This window comes from Vombatus ursinus, unplaced genomic scaffold (genome assembly GCF_900497805.2).
Source record: "Vombatus ursinus unplaced genomic scaffold, bare-nosed wombat genome assembly UNPS02014798.1, whole genome shotgun sequence".
In the NCBI taxonomy this organism is placed as follows: Eukaryota; Metazoa; Chordata; class Mammalia; order Diprotodontia; family Vombatidae; genus Vombatus; species Vombatus ursinus.
This window is the reverse complement of record NW_020954576.1, coordinates 43,364,309-43,383,595: the sequence shown is the minus strand read 5'-3', so window position 1 is coordinate 43,383,595 and position 19,287 is coordinate 43,364,309. Positions and strand designations below refer to the sequence as shown.

General features: G+C 38.1%; 1 protein-coding gene across 2 annotated transcripts in view; it reads left to right on the top strand.

Annotated features, from left to right (window-relative positions):
- HSD11B1 (hydroxysteroid 11-beta dehydrogenase 1) overlaps positions 1 to 10,882 on the top strand; it is a 21,225-nt gene extending 10,343 nt beyond the window's left edge. Inside the window, exons 2-6 of one of the 2 annotated variants that reach the window (XM_027871611.1) lie at positions 4,146 to 4,276; positions 4,882 to 4,993; positions 5,112 to 5,297; positions 9,941 to 10,084; positions 10,221 to 10,882. In XM_027871611.1, the coding sequence (XP_027727412.1) occupies positions 4,146 to 4,276; positions 4,882 to 4,993; positions 5,112 to 5,297; positions 9,941 to 10,084; positions 10,221 to 10,447 (800 nt within the window). In that variant the 3' untranslated portion in view covers positions 10,448 to 10,882. The remainder of the gene's footprint in view (positions 1 to 4,145; positions 4,277 to 4,881; positions 4,994 to 5,111; positions 5,298 to 9,940; positions 10,085 to 10,220) is intronic. The other variant, XM_027871613.1, reaches the window with a different exon arrangement.
- Positions 10,883 to 19,287: the final 8,405 nt, after the last annotated feature.

Here is a 19,287-nt window from a genome sequence, read left to right as displayed (position 1 = left end):
TGTGTGTGTGTGTGTGTGTGTGTGTGTGTGTGTGTGTGTGTGTGTGTATATATAGCAGCTCTTATCTGATGGCAGAGAATTAGAAATTGAGGGGACGTCTAACAATTGGGAAATGGCTTAACAAATTATGGTGTGTGATTATGATGGAATACTATTGTGCTATAAGAAATAATGAGCATGCTCTCAGAAATGATGAGCATGTTCTCAGAAAAACCTGGAAAAACTTATATGAACTGATGTAAAGTGAAATGTACTGGGTACAAAGTAACAGCAGTATTGTAAGATGATTAACTGTGAATGACTTAGCTATTCTCAGTAATATAGGGATCCAAGATAACTCTTAAGGACTTAGGATGAAAAATGCTATCCATCCCCAAAGAAAGAACTGATGGTGTCTGATATAGACTGAACCATATTTTTTTACTTTGTTTTTCTTGAGCATTTTTTTGGTCTATGTTTTCTTTCACAACATGACTAATATGGAAATGTTTTGGATGACTACACATGTGTAACCTACATCAAATTGCTTGCCTTCTCAATGGGGGGGTGGGAGAAAGGGAGAAAGGGAGAAAGTTTTTAAAACAAATATTAAAAAATATTTTACATGTATTTGGGGAAAAAATAAAATGCTAAATAAGTTTTTAAAAAATTTTAGATGCCATGCCATTTGGTGCATTTATATTTTGTGTTTATATTGATTTGTTGCATATGGTACCTTTCAGCAAAATATAATTTACCTTTTTATCTCTTTTAACTAAGTCAATTTTTGCAGTTCTTTTGACTGAGAACATAATTACTACTCCTGCCTTTTTTTTAACTTCAGCTCCAGCATAATAGACTCTGCTCTAGCCCCATATATATAATCATTCTGTTTCAAGTGTGTTTCTTGTAAATAATATATTGTTAGATTTTATTTTCTAAACCATTCTACTATCCTCTTTCATTTTATGAATGAGTTCATCCCAATCACATTCAGTTATGACAGTTAAATTGTGTTGCCTATCTCCACCCCCATCCTATTCTTTGATACTTTTCCTTTTCTTTTTTCCCCACACTCTCTTCAGGAGTTTGTTTTTCTTCTAACCCTCCTTTAGTTTACCCTCCCTCTTATTCTCCCCTTTCCCTACTGTTTCCTTGTTGGGTAAGATGCATTTTTGTACCCAGCTGTGTCATTTGACTATTCTTCGCTCCTCTATTTCAAAAGAGAATTAGATTGAAGCCTTGCCCATTTACACACACACACACACACACACACACACACACACACACACACACTCCTCCTTTTGACATAGACTTCTACTTGCACACCCCAATTATGTGAAATAATTTGCTCCATTCTTCCTCTCTCTTCCCTTTTCTCACCCAGAGTGTATTCTTCTTTCCATCCCTTTCCATTCTTCTTTTAAGATCATCAAAATAGCAGAATCACTCTCAGACCCTCTGTCTGATTAGTCTCCATCTATGATCCCTAAAGATGAGGTAATACATGTATCATCTCCTTATTTTAGTGTGTAAACAGCCTAACATTGTTTATTCCCTTATTATTGCTCACTCATTTTTTGCCCTTTTATTCTTCTCTTGACCTCTGTGTATGTATTTCAAAGTTTGTACTACCTCTGGCTTTTTTATCAAAAATACTTGGCAGTCCTCTCTTTCATTAAAAATCCATTTCTCCACCTGTTGGATTATACTAAGTCTTTTTTTTTAAGTAAGTTATTTTTGGCTGTAAGGCTATATTTTCTGCCTTCTGGAATACCATATTCCAAGCTCACCATTCTTTGATGTTGTGGCTGCTGAATTGTGTGTGACTGGTTGTGGCTCTTTAGAACTTTTTTTTTTTCTTTCTGTCTGCTTGCAGTATTTTTAACTTGACCTGAGAGCTCTGGGTTTTCACTGTAATATTCCTGGGAGTTTTCATTTGGGGCTTTATTTCCAGAGGGGAACAGTGGACAATGAACAGTGGAGGTGAACATTTTTACTTTGCCTTCTGCTCTTAAGAGATCTTAGTAGTTTTCTTTTACCATTTTTTGAAATGTGATATCTAGCTCTTTCTTTAGTCATGCATTCAGGTAGTCCAGTGATTTTAAAATTACCTATCCTCAATCTGATTTCCAGGTCCATTGTTTTTGCTACAAGATGTCTTATATTTTCTTCTATTTTTTCAGTCTTTTTGTCTTAATATTTTTCATTGTCTCATGGATTATAACTTTAACTTCTTTTTAATCAACTTTAATTTTCAGGGAGTTATTTTCTTGGGCAAGCTTTGCACTCTTATTCCAAGTTATTGATTCTCTTTCCAAATTTTTCTTCTATAGCTCTCATTTCTTTTCCCATTTTTTTCCTCTAGCATTTTCATATTGTTTTCATCAACATTTCTAGCTCTCTCTTTTTTAAAACTCTTGTTTTATCTCCTCCAACAAATTTGGTTGGACTTGTGCTCATTCTGTGATTTTTTTAAGACTTTACTTTTAAATGTTTTGAAGTCATTCTCTTTTGGGGGGTTCTTGTCTTCAATATCCCTGACACTATAATACCTTTTTATGGTAGGATTCTCTCTCTCTCTCTCTCTTTTTTGGTTTGTTCATTCTTTCAGCCTATTTCCTGATTTCAGTCCTTATATTAGGAGCAAGTATCTGCACACTACTGGGGACAATGTCTGAACTGAGCTTTTGTCTTCTTGGATCCTTCTGCTGCTTTTGGAAATTAATTGAAAATTGCTTTATTCTGGGATCTCAGGGGCACTTCAGTCTGGGGACTTATAAGCTTTCAGTGCTCCAAAAGTGGTGTGGTTCAGGTAAAGTCTGCTCCCTTCCCTCTTCATCTGAGCTCTGCAAACTCCTGCTGCTGGTTTTGGTCACTGTCAACAAGCTGGGGAAACTCTATGAACTCCAGCTGACAGAACCGCAGGTTCCTCTTTGGTCTGGGTCTCCTTCCCTAATTATTCCTCTACAGTCTTCAGCCTGGCCTGGAGACCAGGTCCTGGAATCAAAGCCATACAGCTATTTGTTTCTGAACTTATGCCTAGTTCAGTACACAGCCTCAGATTATCTACTTCTCACTCTGGAACACTACCCATAAGTAGAGAACTTTTCCTCAGTCCTCTCTGTACCTGTTATCCAGAACTCAGTAGTGAGTAAAAGAGCTGCCGATTGGCACCTGTTTTCACATCCTTCACAAGGTCTAGGTGCCCCTGGATCAGTCTGGAATCTCTTCTTGCCCTGGCACAAATCCTCCATCTTCTTTTTGTTTTCTGCAAGCTGGAATGTTCCACTGTCTGAGTGCTGGGTAAGAGCAGTGTGGAATTCCGGATTGAGTTAGAAATGATAATGGCTGGGCCAGCTAGGTGGAGCAGGGGATAGCGCACCTGCCCTGGAGTCAGGAGGACCTGAGTTCAAATCCAGCCACAAACACTTAACACTTACTAGCTGTGTAACCTTGGGCAAGTCACTTAAACCCAATTGCCTAGCCAAAAAAAAAAAAAAGAAAAGAAAAGAAAAGAAAGAAATGATCAAGTCTCACTAATCAGAAAACTAAGTCCTCATTAAAGCTGGTGAAGTGCTAAGTATGAAGTGGAGGAGTATGGCATGAAGATGGCACCATGGGGTCTAAACTGGGCTAAAAATGGTTCAGGCTCGCTAATCCAAAGTCCAGATCCCCAAGTGAGCAGGTGAAGAGATAGATAGGAAGTAAAACCTGGAATACAAAAACATAGTGTGAAAAAGGCCCAGGAGTATATGACTATATGTGTATGGATCTGGGTCTTCAGAGAATCTTTAATAGAAATATTTACTCAAATTTAGAATTTGTTGAAATAAACTGAATTGTGGGGCAGCTAGGTGGCGCAGTGGATAGAGTACCGGCCCTAAAGTCAGAAGGACCTGAGTTCAAATCCGGCCTCAGACCAAACACTTGACACTTACTAGCTGTGTGACCCTGGGCAAGTCACTTGACCCCAATTGCCTAAAAATAAAAAAACTTTAAAATTTAAAAAAAAAAAGAAATAAACTGAATTGAGTCTAGCCCTGAAGTTGTAAACCCTGAAATATAACCAATAAAACTACTACATCTGACTCTTGTTTCTAAGATAAGATATATGAGATTATTTCTACCAATAATGTTCCTTGTTGCCATTTTGGGTTTTCCAGAGATGCTCCAAGGGAAAAGGGTGATTGTCACTGGTGCCAGCACAGGCATTGGAGAACAAATAGCCTATCACCTGGCACGGATGGGAGCCCACTTGGTGGTGACAGCGCGGACTGAGGCAAAGCTGAAGAAAGTAAGAAGCATCAGAAAACTTCTACGCTCATAGACATACATTGTCATTCACCCCACACACACATATATTCACAAAATAACGTATACAATATATAATATATATGTGTTCTATGCTAAACCCTCAAACACATTAAATAGTGAATAATGTCCATGCACAATTATTTATTCAGAATTAATTTACCAACAAAAATATACATTTACAACCTCCTTACTTCCCGGATTGAATGATAAACTCTTAAAAGACAAGACTTTGTCCTAACTTTCCTCTGTAATTAACTCATTCTTCTAAAATGGCACTATTCACCCTGTGGTAAAATCCTAATAAAGATCTAAAGGAATTAATAATTAAAAAATCAATCAGTATGCATCTACTATGCACCTATTACATGCCAGGCATTGGGAATACAAAGTCAAAAAACAAAACAACCCCTGCCCTAAAGGAGCTTACATTCTAATGCTACATATATACAAAGTAAATACAAGTGATTTCAGAGGGTTGGTCCTAGGCACTAGTGATTAGAAAATCAGGGAGGTGGTACATGAGTTGGGCTTTGAAGGAAGTTAAAGATTCAAAGAGGCAGAATTTATGATGATTTGCCACTACAGGTCATCTCTGAATGTTTGAAACTAGGAGCAGCCTCAGCACACTTCATCCCTGGAACCATGGAGGACTTAGTTTTTGCAGAGCAAGTAGTCACTAAGGCAGAAAAGCTGATGGGTAAGGTTGAACCCTGCTCTTCTTCTTCTGGGGAACTCCCTGGGTCTATACAGGGGATGGTTAAGAAGTCAATAAAAGGCTCTAAACTTAAATGGTTTCTCTTGCCTGACCCTTACAGGGGGATTAGACATGCTCATCCTAAACCATATAGCACCTCTAAATTTGAGGTTTTTTAATGGTGATGTTGCCAGCTTTCAAAAATCAATGGATGTCAACTTCTTTAGTTATGTAACCATGACATCAGCTGCCCTACCCATGCTGAAAGACACCAATGGAAGCATCGTGGTGGTTTCCTCAATAGCAGGTAAGTGAGGAATGATAGAGAGGAGAGTGAAAGATAGGAAAGGAGCCTAGTTGATCTGATTTTGCTAGGAATTACCTCCCTAAACCCAGCATCATAGAATCTGTGGGGAGAGGGAAAATGTTGATTCATTTATGTTTATATTTAACCAGAATTGATTAACAAAGAGGCAATACGACATGCCTGATGGAGGTACCAGTATATGGCCTGGTGAGTGAACTCTGTAGGGGGAATGGATGAAGAGAAAGAGGGAGCTATTGAGGGAAAGTATTTAATCAAAATTTTTGATTAGGTGAAAGCTGATGATCTGTTGGGAATAGCCATAAAGAAAGATTGGAAAGGAGAACAAATGGGGAGTAACTCAGAGCTGATCAGAGGCCAAGTGCCCAGGAAACAGCGAGACTAGTCCAGGAAGATATCACTGAGTGACAGATTGGACATCTCAGTCCTTTTTGGATATATGAGGACCATTTGAAGATTATTCTTCTCTGGCAATAATTTTAATTATTGCTTAGAAATACTAGAAAGGCATATGATGTTGCTGCCTTGAATAACCAGGATTGTGGAGAGGGAAAAGCTTCAGCTGGACTTGGGTATCCCAAACAGAAAAGAAGGGGAAAAACCCCATTAGGCAGTGAAGGAAGGAGTAGCTAGAAGTGTCTGATCGCAGTATGTGTGGTGCTGAGTCCAGCAAACTGAATGTCCACAAGTCAACAAACATTAAGCACCTGCTGGGTGCCAGGCCTTGTGCTAAACAGTGGGGATACAAAAAAAGGGAGGGAAAAAAAAACAGCCAGCCTCTGTTCTCAAGGAGCTCACAGTCTAGTATGGAAGATTTTACACACATATGTATGTATGTGTGTATGTATGTATATGTTCACATACATATACATATACAAATATATACAAACATAACTGGAGATATCAACAGAAAGAAGGCTTTAAAGGAGATTGGGGGAAAAAAGTTATCATTATTTAGCATTCAATTCAGTTAATCAGTAAACATTTATTAAGCACTTACTGTGTGCCTGGCACTATGCTAAGTGCTAGAGATACAAAAGGAGTTAAAAAACAGTTCCTGCCTTCAAGGAGCTCACAATCTAATTAGTTAGATAATAAGCAAATAAATATGTACAAACAAGCTCTATACAAGATAAAAAGGAAATAATTTAAAGAGAAAAGATATTAGAATTAAGAAGGATTGGGAAAGGCCTCCTGTAAAAAAAAATAATAATATGTTTAGTTGGAACTTAAAGGAAGTAAGGGAAGTCAAGAATTCAATAAAAATTTATTAAGAATGTACTAGGGGATTCAAGGGCAATAAAGGAACAGCCTTCATCAGTAGATATAGGTGGATAGATAGATAGGTAGATAGATAGATAGATAGATAGATAGATAGATAGATAGATAGATAGATAGGTAGATTCCCCCCTCACTACTCACTCCAGAATTAGTTCCCACTCCCTTAGAAATTACTTCTTATTATAAACAAACTCTAGGGTTGAGGAATGGGGGAAAATCAGGAAAAACCTCTTGGAGGAGGAGTTGGAATTGGAGCTGAGATTTAAGACTGAATAAAGATTCCAAAAGGCAAAGGAGAGAAGATAGAGCATTCCTGATGTGGGGAGTAAGAGCTTATGCCACGGCATGGAGGCTGGAAATGGAAGATCATCTGCGGAAAACTTAGAGGTCATGAGAAAAAGTAGTGTGAAATCATAATAATGCCTCACATTCATGATTTATATACAAATTTACTCTTCACTAAAGTCTTTCCCAGACACTATTTCATTCAATCTTCAAAAGATACCTTCAGGAAGTTATTATTTTACAGAAAAGACAAAAGAATTAGTAACTTGTCTAAGATTATATGTAGCTAATTAAGTGGTATGAATAGAACTCAAACTCAACTTTTCAGAATTTCTTTTCTATTTTTATTAATATCTTTTTTATTTATGCTCAATTTTTTTTCTCTGGCAGTAATTTCTTCTTCCAGACTGAAAACTTCACACTGAGCAATGGTGGGTGGCATAAAAGGGAACTGGTCTTGGAGTAAGAAAGACCTAGGTTCGGGTTCCCATACTGACATACCGTGGCTGGGGAAACTTAAGCAAGTCATTTAATCTCACTCTTTAAGAATATAAATTGCTGAATAGATACTGATTGACATTGGTAGAGAAAATTTCTTCAATGGAAGTTCCCTACACCAACAAAATCAGCATTTGAAACCAAAAATAAATACTTAGCTGCTCTCTTGGGTACTTTTAAAGTTTCAAGTTTGTCATGGCAAAAATGTGTGTGTGTGTGTGTGTGTGTGTGTGTGTCTGTGTACATGCACTTTCTCTTTTCTACTGATTTAAAAAAAATTGTTATATATCCGGAGGGACTAGAAAGAAGAGATGATGGTATTTTCCCGGCAGAAATGGGGGCTGATGGTAGCAGAGGCAAGATGGTGGAGTGGTAGGAACTGGTAAGGCCAAGATCCTCTTCACAAGTATCCTTTATACCAGGGCTTCTTAAACTTTTTCCACTCGTGACCACTTTTCACCTGAGAAATTTTTGCAAGACCCCAGGCATATAGGTATATGAAATAGGTATACAAATCAAACATATACTGATAATAAATCACAAAGAAATTTACTTTAAAACAATTCTTTGGTATACATATAACTTTACCATTTATTAAAGAAAAAAGCAAATTTGCATACTAATGAGATGAATGTGCTTGTTTATTTTTACACAAAGAATTAAATTTTGGTAGAATATTTGATACTGCAGGACATAGAGTATCTTCAACGTTTTTCAGTAGATAGACATTTTGATTTTATAATCGTTAATGCTGAGAACTCCACTTTGCAATAAATACATAGTACAAAATGGCAGAAGTATGTTTTGGGCCATTTCAGAAATTGTTGGAAATTCCGCCCTTATCTCTAAAATGAGAAGGAAATGGCAAACCACTACAGTATATTTGCCAAGAAAACCCCAAATGGTATCATAAAGAGTCAAACATGACTGAAACAACTCAACAACAACAAAGATTCAGGGAGGGCTTAGTCCCAAGCAAAACAAAATCTAAGGATGCACAAAAGTATTTATAGCTCTTTGAAGCGGCAAAGAATGGGGATCTGAGAAGGTGCCCATAAATTAGGGAATAGATGAGCAAGGTATGGCATATAAATGCTATGGAAAGCGGCAGCTAGGTGGCGCAGTGGATAGAGTTCCAGCCTTGGAGTCAGGAGGACCTGAGTTCAACTCTGGTTTCAGAACACATAACACTCAGTAGCTGTGTGACCCTGGGCAAGTCACTTAACCCCCATTGCCTCAAAATAAATAAATAAATAAATTCTGTGGAAAATTATTGTGCTGGTCTTTTATCAGCATAATGACCAACCACAATTCCAGAGGATTAATAATTTAATATGCTATCCATATCATGATACATAGATGAAGCACTCAGTACAGAATGAGACAATTTTTTTGGACCCAGGCAATGTGGATATTGACTGACTATACATGTTTGTAATGGGTTTTTTTTTCTTGTGTTCTCCCTTTGGGACAGGGTGGGAAAGGTGGGAAGACAGATTTTAGATGATTAAAACAAATTTTTTTTTAGAAAAAGAAATGGGGGTGGCTAGAAACAAACAAAATCAATCCTACACATTTCTCATTCCTCAACTCCACATCTCATTCTCTCCAACTACATGGCCATGTTCTCTGATTAGGCAAGTTGAATCATTCACCCAACAGAAATTGGAAAACAAATTTCTTCTCTCTTTGGTGATTGTATGCACCTGTTTCACAGCTTCTTAATTTCTTAGTAATAAACATTTTCACTTTTCAGATCTGGAAACTGAGTAGAATAAAACAAAAAAACATATATATATATAAAAGGAAGAATTACAGAGTGTTGTCTGTCTTATAATAGGTGCTTAATAAATTCTAGTTGACTGGCTGACTGAACTAGTCTGGATGCTAAACAAAGCTCATTTAAACCAGGGGTGGGGAACTTGCGACCTGAAAGCCACATGTGGCACTCTAGGTTCTCAAAGGTGGCCCTTTGACTAAATTCAAACTTCACAGAACAAATTTATTTTGTTTCAGTCAATTCAAAGGGCCAAATTCAAGGGATTCAGTCAAAGGGCTACACTTGAGGAGCTAGAGGGTCACATGTGACCTTGAGGCTGCAGGTTTCCCACCCCTGAACTTTGATTTGACCCTGCTTCCAGGTCTGGCTGAATCTTCAACCCACTCTAAAACCTATTTCTGTATGTGAAAGGATTAAACTGGTTCTGCTTGCCTAGAGATGGCAAAACTAAAAGTAATGGATGGGTATTACATAGAGGTTGGATTTTTAAGGGGAAACTGCAGAATGACCAGAGCTATTCAAAAGTAGGATGGACTGGGGGAATACAACAGGCTCCAGGGCTCTTCAAGCAGAGGGGAGGAGGACAGGTTAGTGATATTATTGAGGGAATTATTGGTCATAAATTACCTAGGCTAGATGGCCTCTGATGGCCCTTCCAACTCTGAGATTCTGGAATTAAGCTTTCCCCAAATAACACAACTGGGTGAGAAGACAGAAGAAATCAGCTTTTTCAGTGGTAAGAGGTATAGTCCTCAGTCGTCAATTTCTGCTTGTTGTCTAGGGAAAATAATTGCACCACTTATTGCTGAGTACTCAGCAACCAAGTTTGCTCTAGATGGATTCTATTCTTCACTGCAAAAAGAATTACAATTATTGAATGTCAACGTATCCATCACACTCTGCATCCTTGGCTTCATAAACACAGGTGAGACCAGCACTGGGTGGTAAAATAGACAATAGGGAAACACCAGAAACATTACAGCTTCTGGTATTGACCTTATGTTATGCAGTATACACCTCTGATTTTGGTAACCCAACTTTTCATGTCTCTCCCTCTTCAGATTCAGCTGTAAAATCTCTTTCTGGGATTGTGGAAAATGTAAATCCATCTCCAAAGGAGGAATGTGCATTGAAGATCATCAAAGGCGGAGCTTTGCGTCACAAAGAAATAGCTTACCCATCCTCTATCTATGTCTCAATGTGGAATCCAATTCGAACAATACAGGAATATTTTATATCATCAAATTATAACATAGACAACATAACAAGAAATCAACAGTTCCATTAGTACTGGGAGCTTGGATAGGCACTTAACCAGGACTGTGTAAGACAGTTTCATTGTTCTTCATAGAAGCAAAATCTCCAACAATACAGAAAAATAAATTCTAGACCTTTCTCAATGCCTTAGAGACATGAGACTACAGGCATTGTCCATGGTTAAACATCTAATGATGTGGCAGAAACAATGTGGCATAGCAGACAGAGAGATAGCTTCAGAGGCAGGAAGCCCTCAGGTCAAATCCTAATGGATACTGACTGTGTGACTCTTGGTAAATCACTTACATTTTTCAGTACCCCTGGCACCTCTCCAAGACTAAAAATTTCATAACAGCTAGTGAAGGGAGTACCTCATATGGGACTTCTCCACACTGATGAAATCACAAATCAAGAACAAAAAAAAAATCCTAACCTAATAATCTCTCACAAAACAGAATTTTTGAGGTTACCAAGCTCCCTTTTTCTTCAGATTTCATCATAGTTTAAGCTAAAAATTCGGAAGTAAATCATCATCACGGAAGGAGAAGGAGAGGGAATAAACAAAGATTTTGTCAATAAAAAAAAATTTCCAAAAGCTATGTTTCTTTTTTGTACGCTGGAGCCCCTTCAAATGTAAGCCCCTAAAAGCTCCATGGTACTAGGCATAAGCATTTGGGTCAGCATTTATTCAAAACCACTGATGTTTCTCTTTTATCAGAAAAAAACACTAATTCATCGCAAAGGGCACTTAAACAGCATCACCAAATGAATAATAAAGAAAATCTCCCCAAATTCATTGAGGCACACTCAACTGCAGATTCCCACACCAGCAACTGAAGAGGAGATAATGCACAGAGAGCACACATGGTGAAGGAACATACTATTATGGTTTCATCCCATCTGAAACTCCCTTTTGCCTCCAGAGTTGCTACTTGCTTCATATACTCAGCTGCTAATGTCATCTGCTCCTCTGGATATAATCTGCTGGGCTTATTTGTGGTTTGTCCTTTGTTCCCGAAGAGGACCATGACATCAGGGAGATGATGCCATGACTTGCAATTGACTTTGATTTGAGTGAGAGAGGGCTGCGCAAAGTCACCAGCCTCACTTTCTCCTCCAGAGCCATCTGGGTCCAGTGCCCAGATACCAATAAGGATGACTGGAGATGGCCCAGTATGCAGTGGGAGACCGTGGCCCTCTTAAGCTAAGGTTTTTTCCAGGTTCTCACTTTGAGTGAGTCAATGACCATCCAGTGAATAGGCCTCTTTTAAGAAGTGAGTCAAGGGATGGCCCCTTCAATAAAAAAAAAAAAAATCTAACAGGGAGGGGAAGACCCTCACGGTTGCTGGTCAAAATAGAAACAGTTACTACTTACATCCACTTTAGGCCAGGAGGGCCTAAAAAATAACCATGAAGTGTTACTTCAGCAGAGACCTATTGTTGTCCAATCCAGGAGATCCAGATGTCATGTCCGTTTCAAGAATGAAGGTCAAACCACATTCTGCTAGGCTACTTTATCTACCAAGCAGTAAATTGCTGTTTGTCTGTTTGTTTTTCAATTGAGCTGCAAGGTACATGAGTCATTTGTTGGTCTATTTTCTCGGTTTTACTAACATCTGTTGGCTCCCTGATGAGCTTTTGAGTTGTGATGTTGATTTTCCAATGAGCTGCTGCCATCTTCTGATTATCTGTTGAATTGCAGCTACTATGTATTTCCCCCTTTTCTGTTGGAGAGCAGTCACAATTCTTTTTGTGCCCCTGTCCCATACAGAAGGGGAAGGGAACAAGCATTTATACAGCACTTTCTATGTGCCAGGCACTGTGCTCAATGTTTTATAAATATTATTTCTTTGATCCTCACAACAATCCTGGGAAGTAGGTGTTATTATTATCTTCATTTTGCAGTTGAGGAAACTGAGAGGTTAAGTGACTTGACTAAGGTCAAACAGCTGAGGCAGTATTTGAACTCAGGTTTTTGCAACTCCAGGCCCAGAACTCTATCCACTGCCCCAACTAGCTGTCTTTAGCCCAAGGCTATCACAATCCTTTTGTAAGTCAGACTCACAACCATATCCAGCCAGCCTGCCACAATTCTTTGTCAAATCTATCTTCTGACTCCTTTGCTTCTGTCTCAGCAAAATCTCTCCTAGACCAGTGTATTGGATTGAACTGAGAAAACTCCTTTCAGTTATCATCATGCCACTAACCACTAGAACTGAGCCACACAAATTACTTTGGAGTTTCACTTATCAAGATTTACAGGATAGGGATGAGCTAGAAATCTTTGCCCTGCATTCCTACCAGTATAAAATGTGCTATTTTTCCTATACTATCCACCCCCTTTCCTAGTAAGAAAGGCAGTAAACCCTACAAATAAAACTAGGTACTAAAGTGTATTTGTTAACAGATTGAAGAAAAGTTTATGGATGCACTTCATAAATATTCATAAACTGGCATACAAAATAGTCAAAGACAATTTTATGAATACACAGAATTCAAATATCAATCTCAAACTACATATAGACATAGATTTATATATGATTTATATGTAGACATATCCACTTTGGAATTGCTTAGCAAAAAAGACTATATAGTATATAAAGTCATAATACACATAGCAAATGTTCCGTGGATCAATTGTATAGATTATATGTAATCATTCAATCAACAAACACTTATTAAGTACCTTTTATGTGCTAGTCACTATGCTGGGTGCTAGAGACACAAAGAAAAAAATGAAACCTTACCTGCTCTCAAGGAGTTTATGTACTACTGGGCATATGACAATGTATACATAAATAAGTGTATACAAATCATCTTATGTTTGCTCATTTCAGCCCAATACCTCCACCCTAGCATTCAGTTCCCACCTATGGGCCCTAGCATTGCTATATCTAGCCCAGATTCAGGTTGTTTCATTAGGCTGTTTCTCAAGTCATCTTCATGCCATGCTACCAAGTGCAAAGACCCTGCTCTCCACTTTCCATTTCTAGCTCTGAAGAGCTAGAAACAACAAACATCAAAACATCAGTGCCATTCCTGGAAAAGACAAGTCAACCAATTGCCATTGTAGGCATCGTTTACCATCCCTGTGACTTCCCAAACCAAAACACAACCTCCTGGCCAACACTCTTCTATATGTGTTGCCTTCCCCTGTTTGAATAAATATCTTTGAGGACTGGGACTATCTCTTTTACGTTTTTATCACCAGCACTTATCATAGAGCCTGGCACACAGTCAATGCTTAATAAGTACTTTTTGCATTCATTCATTCAAAATAAATACAAGATAATTTGGAGGAGAGAGATATTAGCAGCTGGGGAGATCACAAAAGGTCGAGGGTAGAAAAAAGAATTTAAACTGAGACTTAAATAATACTGAAGATTCTAAGAAGCAGAGAAGAAGAGAGTGTATTCCAGGCATGGGGGACAGCATGTGGATAAATGAATGAATGAATGAGCATTTATTAAGTGCTTACTGTATGTCAAGCACTGTGCTAAGTGCTGGTGACAAAATTGAAAAGCAATTCAAAAAGTGGTTATCTTACTTGGGAAACATAATACCTCTAAAAATGGAAGGGGAAAAGGAAGAAAAGACAGGGAAAAGACATTTATATAAAGCCTACTATGTGCCTGGTATTGTCCTAAGACCTTTATAAATATTATTTCAAATTGTTCCTCATAACAACCCTGGGAGGTTATTATTATTCCCATTTTACAGTTGAGGAAACTGAGGCAAATAGCAATTAAATGACTTGTTCAGGGTCACACAGCTCCTAAGTGTCTGAGGCTGGGTTTGAATTCAGGTCTTCCTGACCCCAGTCACAGAGCTCTGTCCAATTAACCACCTAGTTGCCTCGATATATATAAGAGAATTTATGTCCAGGATGGATGGAAAGACCTGAAAGTCCTACATCAGTCCTACAAAAGTGTACATCAGAAGGGCAGATGTCAATCCCCAAGGGTCTTTAGGATCGTAAAATCATAGATTTTGAGCTGGAAGGGACATGAGAGACCATATAATCAAATCTTTTCATTTTACAGATGAGGAAACTGAGACCCATAGAATTGATATGAAAAGGTTACACAACTAGTAAATTGCAGCATCAGGATCTGAGCCTAGGTCTTCTGGATCCAAATCTAGCAGAGATTCCACTGTACCACATTACCTCTAGGATGCATCTGTAGATCAGATAACAGGGTCCAGAGGCCTGGGGGATACAGCAACAAGGCAAATGATAAGGCCTTGAGGTCTGTAGTTGCTGATTTCCTGCTCTTCCAAACAGTGTGAGCAGCAATATCCCTTCTTCAAGACAGTGGGGCCTGGATGGGATCCTCCCACCACCATTGGCAAAGGAAAAGGGGGCCTAAGGGTCTTTGGAGGACTTTGTTATGGATTACCTTCTCTCCACCCTCCTCACTTGGCAACCTCATCATCTCCAATGGGGTTAATTATCATCTACGTGTAGATCACCCCCACATCTGTATACCCAGTCCCAATGTCCTCCTGAGCTCCAATGCCATATCACTGACTATTAGGCATTTTGAAGTATGTGACTTTCTCTGTGAGTGAAAAGGGAATCTCTTATTGATGCCAATCAGCTCTTTGTCTAAAAACACATAAATGCAAAAACTATCATGTGTTTCCACTTCCCGAGCAACTATTTTTCGCTGCTTTCTGAGGGGGATGGGGGATGCACCCAGAGGGTGTTCCTTGTTGGCATCTCTTCATCTGTTCCCCTTGTGTGTATAATATTTTGTGAATTGCTGTTCCCATTTGTCTTTGCTACTCTTCGTTGGAACTTTCCTGCACTGCACACACACACACACACACACACACACACAGTATCCCAAAAGTCTGTATGAAGACTTTTAGGACACCACTAAACTGCCAAAGAAGTCTGTGACCAAAAAAAAGGATAATACCTGATATACATAAAAATGGGAAAAGGCCCACACATACAAAAATATTTCCAGCAGCTCTTTTTGTGGTAGCAAAGAACTGGAAATTGAGAGGATGCCCATCAACTGGGAAATGGCTGAACAAGTTGTGGTACATGAATGTAATGGAATACTATTGTGCTATTAAGAAATGATGAACAGGCTGACTTCAGAAAAACCTGGAAAGACTTGTATGGTCTGATGCTGAGTAAAATGAGCAGAACCAGGAGAATGTTGTACACAGTAACAGCTACGTTGTGTGATGACTAAACTTGATAGACTTAGCCCTTCTTAGCAATGAAAGGACATCTCCAAAAGTCTCATGATGGAAAATGCTATCTACATCCAGAGAAATAACTATGGAGTTGGAATGCAAGTCAAAGCATACTATTTGCTCTTTTTTTTCTGTTTTGTTTTGTTTCTCTTTTCTTGTGGCTCCTCCTATTGGTTCTAATTCTTCTTTACATGACTAATGTGAAAATATGTTTAATAGGAATGTATATGTAAAGCCTATATCAGATTGCATGCCATCTTGGCGAAGGGTTTGGGGAGGGGGGAGGTGAAAATGTAAAACTCAAAAGCTTATGGAAATGATTGTTGAAAATTAAAAATAAATTAATAAAAAAATTTTAAAAAGAATACCTGATATAGGTGATTTCTAAAGTTTTTTCTAGTTCTAATGTTACAATTCTTACTTACATTTTATTAAAATCCATAAAACTTGAATGTAGTGCTGAGGAGTGTGGGTAAGGATTGAAGGCAACAGAAATAGGTGAGATTGTGGTTCACTGCAATATACCAGGCCAGAAGGACAAATTAGATAAGGTGTTGCTGACGTAGATAATAAACCTGGAACTAAGGCAAGATATAATTATGATGGGAGATTTTAACTGACCAGTCATCTTCTGGAGGTCTGCCTCTGCTAAAGGGTAGCTGATAAATTCTTGCCTTACCTTGATGATAACTTCATCTTTCAGAAGGTAGAGGAAGTAATGACAGTAATTGCTATTCTTGTCCTGATTCAGAACAATAAGCAAGTGGATTGGAAAATGATAGGAATCTTGGGAGCCAATGACCATGCCATCTTAGAATTTATGATAGCATAACTTAATATATTCAGTGTCTTACATATAGTAGTTACTTAATAAATGTTTCTTGAATGTAGACTTTAGCAAAACAGATTTCAGTGTTGGTGCAAGGGAAACAAGACGCTTTCGAAAAAGAAAATCTGGTGACAGTCTCACAATTGATTATCATGAGGAAGAAAAGGGGATTGTGTCTACAGAATGGCAAAGGCTTATAAGAACAGGATAAGAAAGACTAAAGTCTAATATGACATAAAGTTTTTGGTTGTAGTAGGTATACCTAAGAAAAGTCCCTAGGACTTTATGCCCCATGTTACTTGGGCCTCATTGAGAGAGATTCCCTGGACTATATTTCCCAGAAGTCTATATGTCTGGCTGCAGTGCTGTGATTTCACTAGGTGAGGACTTTGGTAGGGGTGTTTAGGGAAATGGGTGGTTTAAAAAGTGTGACTTCTGGAGATAATAGTATACAAAACCAGGAGTGGGAGAAAGCTTGAGGGTTCTTTCCATAAAGCTTTGAAGCCAGAGAAATGATGGGGGAGGAGGGGAGAGTGGAAGGAAAGTTAGATATGATAGACCTCTACAGAAAACTAAATGGGAATAGAAAAGAATATACCTTTTTCTCAGCTTTACATGGCACCTTCACAAAAAATGACCATGTATTAGGGAATTAAAAACCTCATACCCAAATGCAGAAAAGCAGAAATATTAAATGCACTCTTTTCAGACCATAATTCAATAAAAATTATATTCAATAAAGGGCCATGGAAGCATATATCAACTATTAATTGGAAACTAAGTTATTTAATCTTAAGGAATCAATGGGTCAAAAAACAAATTATAGAAATAATTAATAATTTCATTAAAGAGAATGACAATGAGACATAATACCAAAATTTATAGGATGCAAAGAAATACTTAAGGGAAATTTTCTATCTCTAAACACATATATCAATAAAAGATGAAAAGAACAGATCAATTAATTGAGCATGCAACTTAAAAAAAACTAGAAAAGGAACAAATTTTAAATTCTCAATTAAACACCAAAATGGAAATCTTGAAAAGCAAAAGAGAGATTAATAAAATTGAAAGAAAAAAATGTTGAAAGATAAACAATTTGAAAGAAGGGCTGAACTGAATGCAAGAGAGGGACCTGAGGAAATGGTACCCAGCTCTGAGTATTCTATGCGTCTTTCTCTTCTGACCTCTTGGACAGGACTTAGACCTAGGCTGTTTCTAAACTGTATAAATCTCTTTCTCTCTCATATTTGCCAGTGTAAAAGAGGACAGAGATGCATATGAATACATGAGAAAAGTACTATGGCTGTCTAGACAGACCTGAGTTGCATGGAGAGAAAGGTGAAGAGCCTCCAAAGATCCCTGAGTTCCTGAGTCACCTTCCTTGACTGGACTAGCACCCTGTGGAAGCAACTGGGAGGAGAAATTGAATTTCAAAACTTTTAACTTGCTTGCACAAAAGGGATTGAACCTGAACATAAGGATCACATGGGCTAAGAGGAGATGTCCATATTGAGTATATGTATGTAGGTCTATATGTATATATATATATATATACACACATATACATACATATGTATACACATATATACATGTGTATATATGTACATGTCTATATGCATATATATGATTCATTTATTTTAATTTTTATTCATTTTAGCACTTTTTTAAAATTTTGAATTCCAAATTCTCTTCCTCCCTCCTGCTTCTTCCCCAGTCATTAAGAAGGCAAGTAATATAATATTTTGTAGTCATTTTTTAACATTGTGATTAAGAAACATTATAGCATAATGGATACAAATCTAGCCTCTGGCTCATGACGATCTCTTATGAATACTTTTTATGACTCTGGGCTAGTTACTTATCAGTTCCCCACACAACTACCTACATATAAGTTGCAGAAGAGTTGCTGATCTGCATTGGCAGAGGGAGTTTCTTCATTGGAAACCAATAAAATCTCAGATCTGGACCATGAAATAATGTAGTGATGTATTTGCAAAGGATCTCACCTGAAAGGTAATAGAGATGGCACAAGGTCAGGAGCTTAGTTCGTGTAGCAGCGTTTGATGTTGCCAAGGAGATATGCACCCACCTGAGATGTATGCCTGTTGGTCAGAATGGAAATCCCCCAGCATTTTTCTCCTCAACCTTTAGGGAGATACCCCTGACTTTGGATTGATGCATCCAGACTTTGACTGACTCACCAGTCACTCTCATAAAAAGAGAGGAAGGGAGCTGCTGAAGCTGAGCAAAAGGAGAATGGAGCTGGGGAGAGCCCATGTTAGTAGCAGAAGCAGGTGGAGGGAGTGGCTCTTTGACTGGTCAGCTGTTCTAGTAATCAAGAGGTGTGTCCCAGGAGCTGTGAAGATAAAGCACCAGGAATGAAACTTTCAGCTAGAGGTTATGTATGGGCCATGAATGCAGCAGGAGCACATAACAGAGAGTGGATTTACTGAAACTGTTTGAACTGCCAAGGCTGATTCCTCGTGCTCCCCCTCCCTCTTCACTTGCCTCTCCCTTTGCAAAAGAGGTGTGCCTATTCCCTAAATCTTTTTCTTAAGAGTTGATTTGCTTTCTCTTTCTTTTTGTATTTTAGGTATGATAAGTGTGGTTAACTATTTCATTACCAATCTACATATTTCATTACTCAAATGTCACAAAGGAAAGAAAATTCATGAGAGAGATTTTAAGTATAGTATATATCCTCTAGAGCAACTTTTGTGGCTGAGAACTCACAATTATTGATGATAAAATTGTTAGTTCAATTTTACATCTTCCCAGAATAAAGAGAAAAAATTTAGACCTGGAGATTTCTAGACAAAGTAAGC